Source organism: Lathyrus oleraceus, chromosome 6, assembly GCF_024323335.1.
Source record: "Lathyrus oleraceus cultivar Zhongwan6 chromosome 6, CAAS_Psat_ZW6_1.0, whole genome shotgun sequence".
Classification (NCBI taxonomy): domain Eukaryota; kingdom Viridiplantae; phylum Streptophyta; class Magnoliopsida; order Fabales; family Fabaceae; genus Lathyrus; species Lathyrus oleraceus.
In genome coordinates this window covers 70,926,506-70,937,112 of record NC_066584.1, presented here as the reverse complement: position 1 = coordinate 70,937,112, position 10,607 = coordinate 70,926,506, and the positions used below count along the sequence as shown (strand labels likewise).

Sequence of the window (10,607 nt, the reverse complement as noted above, 5' to 3'; positions counted from 1 at the left end):
AGAATCTAAGATCTGGATCTCTAAGAAAGAGACAATGATTTTTGTGGAAATTCTTAGGAATCAGGAATCGATCCCCATATACGCCGCTGTTGTTTCAATCTGGAACAAATTGAAAAACAATGAGATGGATCGTGAATAGGTGCAATGGACATCCGGTACAACAACGTCTGGATGAACTTGTAATGTTAGCACTCCAACTCTTAAGTCACTGAGAGAATCAAAGTGATGTGAGAGTGTGAATGAGTTTGAACACTTAAGAATGACACATTTTTCTCTTTATATATTGAGAGTGGTTAAAATCACCCACAAGGGATGCATTAAGTTATGTGGACAACTGTTCGATTGATCTAGACAGTGGATAATACATCAGAGGACGAAGTTATCTACTTTAAATGAAAACAAAGGAGCCTCTGTTTTTCTAGTTTGCTTCCTTCATTCTTGTCTCGGGACCTTTTGTTTTAGATCTTGAGAATTGCCGCACACCTTTCGTTTTAGAGTTTGCATACGGCAATTAACAACTGCTATTATAAAACAATTTATAATTTAATAATTTCTTCCAAAATGATCTATAATAAAAATTAACAAAACTTAGCAACGTGTATATATTAAAAAAAATCAGTGTTGATGAAACATTTTTGTTTTATTAGGTTGTAACCATACACGTATTTCTCCCTTTGCCAATTGAAAAACCAGTCCCATTAACAAATGTCCCCTTAGAACCATACACATGTGCCTACCATGTCTCCTATTCACATTTCTTATAAGACACTTAACTCTCTTTCTGTCCCTTATAATTCCAATGTCCAACATCCCTTCCATCTCAATCTCTTTCCAATTTTCGCACCACTTTCTAGTTTCACACACAATATACACACGAACACAAAACTATTAACACGCTTTGGTTTCACCTTTTCTAAAACACACGCTTTCTCTTTCTCCCTCTAGAGTATAGCTAGAAATTAAACTAAATTCATGGCTTCCTCAAATGGCTTTGGCTCTAGCACCAGCTCTTCAGGATCTCCATGTGGGGCATGCAAGTTTCTCCGCAGAAAATGTACATCTGAATGCATATTTGCACCTTATTTTTGCTGTGAACAAGGACCTGCTAGATTTGCAGCCATTCATAAAATATTTGGTGCTAGCAACGTTTCCAAGATGCTATTGCATATACCTCCTCAAGATCGTTATGATGCTGTTGTCACAATTGGTTATGAAGCTCAAGCTCGTATTATAGATCCTGTTTATGGCTGCGTCTCCCATATTTTTGCTTTGCAGCAACAGGTACACTTTCAAAACCTAACAGTTTAACACAACAGTTATACTACTGATCTTTCAAACCTAACAGTTTAACACAACAACAGGTAGCAAGCTTGCAAGCACAACTGATGCAAGTGAAGGCACAGCTGAGTGAAAACCTGGAGGAGTCAAAGAACATAGAGAATCAGTGGTCAGGAAATGTTGCTAGACCACAAATACTCACAAACATGAACCCTAAATCTCCTAAGAGTTCGCTTGAGTCAATTGATTACAGCAGCTGCAGCATCAGTGATGGAATCAGCATGCAAGACATACAAAGATACAGAGAAGGTTTCACTTTCTCGTTGCAAGCTTATTCTAAGAAAAAGAATGATTTGACTGAGCTTCAAGAACTGGCTCTAAGAATGGCAGGGAACTAAAATTAGTCTAAGCTATAATTAAAGTTTGTCTTAAATCTTAACTGTCTTTAATTTTCTTTCTTGAAGGATTTACATCGTTGGATATATATGTCGAGGAATGCACATTGCCTACAATTCGTCATCATGTAGTTTTATCATCAGTTTCGCATATTTTTAGTAGTAATCAGTGAAGAATTATGTTATTTAAGACTGAAATTTGGCAATATGTTAGACTTAGATCAAAGCTATCAAAAGAAGAGAAAAAAAATTGGGTTGCTAAAGATTTAAGGAAGTTACGGGGAAAAATAGCCTAGTGATTAGGACAAATAGATTGATGTGCGATTTTATGAAATTTTTAGTGATTCATTTTCATTGTTGTGCGAATATGATACGTTTTTGTAATAGTCAGGTGATTCATTTAAAACGTTGTGCGATTTTTGACACGGTTTAGATTTCTTTAAATATCAACTTTCAAAATTTTCGAAGAGATTGTTAGATTTTTGAGAGTTTGAGGCAGTAAGAGTTTTTAGAACAATGTTTGAAGGCTTTTCTCGGGGAAGATTGATTTCTATCTTCAAATTCATCTACTTTTCTCTAAATTTTTTGACTATGAGTAATTTTATTTTCTTTAAAAAAATTTACTATGAATAATTTTATTATGAATAATTAAATTTTTTTAATTTAGATCTTTTAAGATAAATTTATTTTGATTTATTCAAAACATGTAATTAATTTCGTACTATTCTATTAAATTTAATTTAGGATTATTCAGTTAAATTTATTCTTAATATCTTTTGTATGTTGACCAATGTATCCATAGATTTTAGGTGTGAATAATTAATGACTCTAACTTTTGGAACTCATCCAATGTAAGGTTTAAAATTAGTAATTACTTATAAAGAATTATAATTATGATATAGAAATAACAATTGTAAAATTTTGTTTTTGATTTATACTTTGCCTAAAGATTAAGAGATTGTTTAAAGAATACATCAAGAGACTGTGTATAATTATTTTGTTAATTCATCTTGATAATTTAGGAACAATTTAAAGGATTAGACACAATTACCAAAATATTGATAAATAAAAATTTGAGAAATGTCGGATCGGTTTTAATCACTGATAAACTTAATTTGTTTTTATTATTTTTTATTACAAACCAACTTTTTATGAAAAAATTTCAATTTAATAATTTTAGTATGATAGTATTAAATTATACCATTTATTCATGTAGATACAAACTTAAATTTTTTATGATGATTTATTGCCTTTCGCAATGGCAGTTGCGCGATTGCATCTTATCATCATATCATTATGGTGTTCGTGGATTGACTTGTATCAAATTTTATAAAATTCAATACTCGACTCAATCAATAATCGTTGGGTTGGATTGAATTTTCAACCGATACTTTTAAAATTAAATCCAAATCGAACTAACCCACTCATTAATGAATTAGATTGGGTTGAATTCAGGGATCATCCACTAATATTTTTTAAAATTATTATAAATAAAAAATTAATTCAATTAACACGTTTATTTTACATCAACATTAATACATCATTAAGTTTTAGTATTTAATTTGAATAAAATTTATCATCCAATATCTAAAATTTATTTCACAATCTAAATCAAATCAAAAAAGAAATACAAAATATATATAATATAATTAAAATGGTAAGATATATCATTCTTTCAATAAAATTTTAGTCTCTCAAACTTGATTTAGGCTTAGATTTTTCCAATTAATGAAAACTATAATTATATTAAAAAATAATGTATACATAATAGGGATTTTTCTAAATCGTTTATAAAATAAATAAAATAAAAATAACATGACATATTAATGAGTTGGGTTTGCGGGTTCGTGAATTCAAAATGTCAAACCGGTAATCCGAACCAAACATCATTGAGTTTGAGTGAGTTGGTTTGGATTAGACCCATACATAATTGATTTAAATTAAAATAATGATTGAGTTGGTTTGGGTGAGTGAGTTCGTAGTTTGACCCGTATACATGAACACCCCTAACCATTTAGATTTAATGAAAATTCTCACGTTTATCTATATTTCAACAATATATTTTAAGTGTCTCTCAATCACACCAACATTATATTTTAAGTGTCTCTCAATCAAAATCTAATGAAACCATTTGAAATTATGCTATGAAGAATAAATACCATATTATTACATTTAATGAAACAAATCGAAACTATTTTATGAAGAATAAATAACATAGTAGTACAATGGTGTTACTTCTTAAATCGGTTACAAAATTTTAAAAATTCATAAATCATACAAGAGTAAAATATTCAGATAGTATAAGAAGAATTGTCGGATTTAATTTCATTTTCAGCTTAAAATAGTATCTTTTTAGCTTAACCTATGTGGCATTGTATATTTAAACGACTTTGTAATGAAATTTCGTAAGTAATCCATAACATAATACAATCTTTTTGTTAGAAGTTAGTTACATCTCTCTTCTCTCTTTTCCATCTTCATCATCTTCATCTTATTCCTTCTTGTGCACTAACAATTGGTATCTAGAGATCCAGTTCAGATCTATGGAACCAAGGGAAACACGAGTGAACGTGAGGCGCGTGTGATTGTTTTCAGTTCTAAAATTCACAGTGAATTGAAGTTCGAAATCATAGCAGAATCACATTTCTTGATTCTGAGGGATTGGGAAACACAAGTGTTTGGTGAGATATGAATGAATTCTTTCACAAGATCAAAGATGAACGATGGAAACGGTAGCTTGAGTACAAAGCTTCCAGTATTTGATGGAAAGAATTGGAATCGGTGGATGATACATATGCGTGTGTTGTTTGGTACTCAAGACGTTCTTGATCTCGTCAATGACGGTTATGAAACAGTTGCAGCAGATACAATTGAAGTACAAAGGAACACATATAAAGAGATGAGGAAGAAGGATCAGTAAAACTATGTTTTACATCCATCAGCGTGTGAATGTGAATGTGTTTGAGAAGATCGTTGATTCAACAACAGTGAAGGTTGCGTGGGACATACTGGTACGTTGTTATGGAGGTGATACATTAGTGAAGAAGTTGAAACTTCAATCTCTATATAAGCAGTATGAGAATCTCAACATGAAGAACAATGAGAAGGTACCTGATTACATCTCCAGAGTGGTTCTGATCACAAATTAGATGAAATCTTGTGGAGAGACTCTCTCTGAATAAGTAATCATTGAAAAGGTATTGAGATCACTTACTCCTCATTTTGATTGCATTGTTATAGTAATTGAATATTCTAAGGATCTAAGTACCATGAGAATTGAAGAGCTGCAAAGTAGTATAGAGGGACATAATGTTGCGTCTGGCTGAGAGAGCCTCCAAAATAGAGGTAGAGTAGGCTTTGAAGGCGTCTTCTGGTAAGAAGAATTAGAAGCAGTCTTGGTCAGAGGTCAAAGTAGAGGCATGGTGGTGGTTATTAGAAGTTAGAAGTATCCAACTCTAAGGAAAAGAAACATCATAAGGGAAATGAGAAGTTTGACAAGAAGAAGGTTCAATGTTACTGTTGTAAAAAGTTTGGTCACTTTTCTGCTGACTGTTGGTCAAACAAGGAAAGAAAATCGAAATAAGAAAACATAGCCAGAGGACAATCTGAGGATGAACATTTGTTATTGATGGCTTCCGAATCTGATGGTGGATATTTGGTAGATTGGTGGTATATGGACATTGGCTGCTCAAATCACCTAATTGGAAATAAGCAATGGTTGATTAATTTTGACTCTAGAAAGAGGACAAAGTCAGATGAGAGATAAGCAAAGTGTAAGTTTGAAGATGAGTCAGAGTCTGAAGGTGACTCTGATGCTGAAGAAGAGTCTTCCTCTGAAGGAGATTTTGAGTCTGAAGATGAGTCAGAGTCTGAAGGTGACACTGATGCTAAAGAAGACTCTGAAGGAGAATCTGAATCTGAAGGTGAATCTGATTTTGATCCAGATTCTAATGATGATCCAGACTATGGTGGTGTTCATGCCTTTGAAGGTAGCCCAACATATAATATTGTTCTAGCATCTGAAGAAGATTTTGAACAAGTTCAGAGACCGCAAAGAATCAGACAAATGCTAAGAAGATTTGCAGAGTTTGATATGTTGCAAGATACTAAGATAGACTCTGAAGGGGAAGTCATTCAGTGTGTCATGTTGGTAAAGTTTGAACCAGTAAGTACAAAAGAAGCTCTCAAGAAGAAAGTGTGGTTGAAGGCCATGAAAGAAGAACTTGAGGCTATAGAAATAAACGAGACTTGGGAGTTGACCGAGCTTCCAAAGAACGAGAAATACATCAGTGCCAGATGGGCTTACAAGGTTAAAATAAAGCCAGATGGAGTTGACTTAGGAGGACCATTCTTTGAATAAATTTTTTGAGGAACTAAAAGTGAAATCTGAGATATTCATAGGGAGTACAAACATATTTAATCCAAAATATAATTGATAATTAACAAATACAATTAAAGCCTAATGAATATGATACATACATTAAATACATACATATTCTAATATTCCCACACAATTGAAGTCGGGGGTTGACGAACACTGAGACCGTCTCTGAAATTTTAAAACAGTATGAAGGGAATGTCTTTTGTAAAAATATCCGCAATTTGATATCTTGATGGGACGTGAAGAACACGGATATGACCTCAAGCTACCTTTTCGTGAACGAAATGAATATCCATCTCAATGTATTTTATTTGTTGATGTTGAATTAGGTTACCAGAGAGATAAATTGCACTGATGACCTCATAGTAAACCATGGTGGCCTTGTGAATGGGAAAGTGTAACTCAAGAAGAAGGTTGCACAACCAACATGGTTCAAATACCACATTGGCAACGCCAAGATTTTCAACTTCAACACTAGAGCAAAATAACGTGGGTTGTCGTTTTAATGACCAAGAGAGCAAGTTATCTCCATGAAAAAAATAATAACTAGAGGTAGATCTTTGTATATCTGGGAACCCTCCCCAATCTTCATATGTATAAAGTCGTAAAGTGCACAATTGTGTAAAGTAGTAAAAATTATTGATCAAACAAAGAGATATATGATTACCAATTCTTACTTCAATTTTTTTGTCTAAAGTCATCAAAATTGGTTTATTTGATTGCAGATTAAAATTGAGATTAAGAAATAATAAAAAGCAGGACTGGATTATGATCATCCTTCAAAGCTCACCCCTAAGATTATTCATGTTCGAATTGTGAGAAGTTATAAGCTATTTTTATAGAAAATGAGATAAAAATGTGTGGCACCCACTATCGTGGCATGCACATTTAAACATATTTCAGGCACAACTATGCATATCAATCAAGAGCGTAAACCTATCATGCGGCACCATATTCTTTATTGTTTCTCAACTGAGATCAGTCGCCTGGTTAGTGGTACCTCGAACTCAATTGTTTAGTAATTGCATTACGATGTCGAATCTTTAACTTTTGATACATGATCGACATATGTTATGACTTTGTATTTGCAATAGACGTAAACATGGATTGGCATTCAAATTTTAAAATAAAGCAACCTAAAATTCTCAAAATTACGAATAAATAACTTAGTAGCGGTTTGTCCTGAGAAAGACTCTCATAACCCCATGTCCCTAAAGTTCTACTCACTCATGAAAGGATGAACAATAACCATAAATAAATTTAAGAACATTGCATGAAAAGTAAGTAAAGGGGATATAAATAAAGCAATAACAAACTAAAGATGTAGATGAAGGCAAAATTATACTAAGTGCTGGAAATTACAAAAGATTGCTAATACCTTAAGCTAAGAACAAAGAACAACAATTGTTTAGAGTGGTATAATGAAAAGATGATGCTAAAGATGGATCCCTAGGCCCATATTTATACTAATTCAATGCCTAAGTCACCAATTGCTTGCACTAACTTCGTGCTTAATGGACACTTAACACTAATCATAAAGAAAATGGGAATTACAAAAGCTAAAAGGTCCAAAAGTCATCCAAAAGTCAGGAATTTTGTAACTTCCCGAGGCTTGACACGAGTCGTGTTAATGAACACGGTCTGGCCGTGTCAGCCTCTGGCTCCTTCAATTGGCGTGCCTCCAAGGGGGGCACATGACCAATGTTACGAGACATGGCCTGACCATGTTGGACTTGGGAAATTTGTATTGGAAACACACTTTGTGTGATATTTGGCATTTTTCATCCCAATTTGCTCCATTGACAACTTTTTATGTGGAAACAAACATATGAGACAAAAACGAGTAAAAAGGAATTAGAATGCTTAAAACACACATGAAATCAAAGGGAAACCAAGCATGAAAAATGGTACATTTACCCTCTATCAAATGCCCCTAAACTTGAATCGTTGTTTGTCCTCAAGCAAAACGCTTGCTTAGAAAGAATTAGGATCAAGCGGTTTTTGGTTCTTCAAAAACTAAAAAAGATGAAATTTTGTCATTACTCATACGTGGTTCGTTACTCTGATCGGCTAAGACTCAAGTTCCCCCATACTTAACAACTCTAAAGGCATTACCGAAACACAAAACTATAAAGCAGATACAATCAATAGTTTCCTATTATGGCCACCTCTCTAGTTATGCTTTGGACTTAAGTATCTTTTCGATTTTCTTCCCCTTTAATTTTGACTATTAGTTTAAGGCAATTTGAATTATGATAATCATCACACACAATATCGATTGAGGAAAAATTTGTTTAGACACCAGATAAACAACAATTGCTATCTTTATTTACCGATGAAATTACACACTTTGTATGCTTATTTATTATCCACTTTTGGACGATGTTTGGGGTTCATCCACCGTTGGGCTGAACAACCGGGTGAGGGTTACCCAAGTTAGAAGGTGAATTTTTCTATAACCGTATTTTCATCATTTTGGTGCTAAATGTTTTATTTTTTATTTCTCTAAACCAATCATACATGACGTGTAAATCTAATGTATGTTGGACTATCATAACAAACTAATAAGGAAATAATTCTCAATATCCGAGTACTATAGTACAAAACACGTGCTAAACTCGTCACTCTTTTGGGAAACTACGGATGTGTGAGTAATACCAATTTTATCATTTTTCTACAAACCCCTAAACTTAGCCAATCTTTATAACAATCATATATACTTTCTCAACAAGTTATCAAAATCATGAGCTTTTTCAGAGAAAAAATTATATCGTTCAATTTTGGGGTGTTTTAACAACACTATATGCAACTTATTTAATTGAAACTATCCTACCAGCACAAAATCAACACAAACAAAGAAAACTAAAAATATGATAAAAGAAGGGAAATACCCCTCGAAACTTAAACCATACATTAGCTTCAATGTTCCAATATAAGTAGGGAGAAGTATAGAGAAACTCACAAAAACTCATCGAGGAGGTGGGAAGCGCAACAAAGGTTTTGTAGTGACCTCTGTATGTCTTAAACCATAACACCCTACTTTGGTTGTTCCTCCTCTTGCCTCTTCTATTCGACCCACTGCTTATTCTTCTTTTCATTCAAATACTCAATTTCTGAGTGCACTCATCCCCATTGGTCCTAATTTTGATTGAATTGCTCTATTTCCTAAGAGGTAGGGGGCTTGGGTCTCGGCTCCATCCATAGCACCACCTGCATGATTAGTTTCATAGCTAGGAAAACCATCCTCCTCAGATTCCTCTTCGGAGGTAAAGTCCATCCATTCCGTGTACCATTAGGCCATACGATTCACCATCATGATAGATCATCCTCATATTCAAAAGGGACTATAAATCACAACGTGAGCGTCACGTAAGAGGGTGCTTGATGTCCTTATAAAAAAAGACATCCAAATGCTCTGCAATGGGGGTAATCAACCCCTCTATGTTTATATCTCACGTGGCAGAGTTAACGACACGACTAAGTTGTTTGGCCAAAAAAAGCAAGAATATAAACACAATAGCCATTAACCATGTCATGAAGGAGATAAATATCTATAAGGGAAACATTCCCCGTGCTATCTCCTCTAGAAAATAAGGTGTGTGCAAGGACATCGTGAATGCATCTAAAAGCAATATTTTGAATGCGAGAGGCCTTGGAACTCTTCACAATGTATGGGGGTCTCACTAGCAATTTGGGCCCAAAATTGACTTGAGTTAAAAGACTTGGGTACATCACCTTCCCATCAGTAGGGATGTGAAAGATATCCTTCATAGTTTCAATCTGTATTTTGAAATCCAAATTGTGCAACCGGAAACTCATTGTGCCTGTGGCTTTTAGCTTCACAACTTCATCAACGGGTGTTAGGGACCAATTAGTACTACTTTTTATATCATTTTATTGGCCCCTTTTACCAAGTTTGATGTAATTACACACCTTTATTCTCACTATTTTGTATAAATGCAATTAGGTTTAATTTATTTTGTTTTGAATAGTTATTTCACATATTTGTTAGTTTTGTAGAATTTTTGGGTAAGAGAGCTTTGGAATGCATAATCATAATTTTAAAGAAGTGTTGAATGCAATTTGGAAGCCTAACTTGGAAGAATACCACTTGGAAGACTATTTGGATGAAGCTTGCGAAGCAAGGAAGCTGAGGTAGCTTCAGTTCGCGCTGCGAACCACCTTCGTACCGCGAAGCTTGCGAATCCAGCAAGCTGATTTTGGCCAATGGTGCTGTTTTCAAGGCCAGCTGGTTTTGCCATTTTGGTGTCTGCCTGAGGGGAGCTTTTCTGCTTTGGATGAGAATGATCATTTGAGGAAATGTTAACCCTTTTAGAAAATCAGAATGGAAATTGTTCATTATCATTATTATTCACACATTCATTGAGAGTTTTGATTTTTTGTAAGAGAGAAAAACAGAGTTTTCTTCCATTGCATTTTGCTTTCCAAAATGATGATGAGAAGCTAAACCCCATTTTGTCAAGATTGGAGGTAGTAGCTATTCCTATTTGTGTATGTATTTCATTTGACTCTTATGTATGATAAAAGATTGT

General features: G+C 33.9%; 1 protein-coding gene across 1 annotated transcript; it reads left to right on the top strand.

Annotated features, from left to right (window-relative positions):
• Positions 1 to 809: 809 nt before the first annotated feature.
• On the top strand, positions 810 to 2,165 carry LOC127092430 (LOB domain-containing protein 16). Its single transcript, XM_051031300.1, has 2 exons — positions 810 to 1,281; positions 1,362 to 2,165. Exons 1-2 carry the CDS (start codon positions 973 to 975, stop codon positions 1,674 to 1,676), a joined length of 624 nt encoding a protein of 207 aa, XP_050887257.1. The 5' UTR covers positions 810 to 972; the 3' UTR covers positions 1,677 to 2,165.
• The last annotated feature ends 8,442 nt before the right edge of the window (positions 2,166 to 10,607 follow it).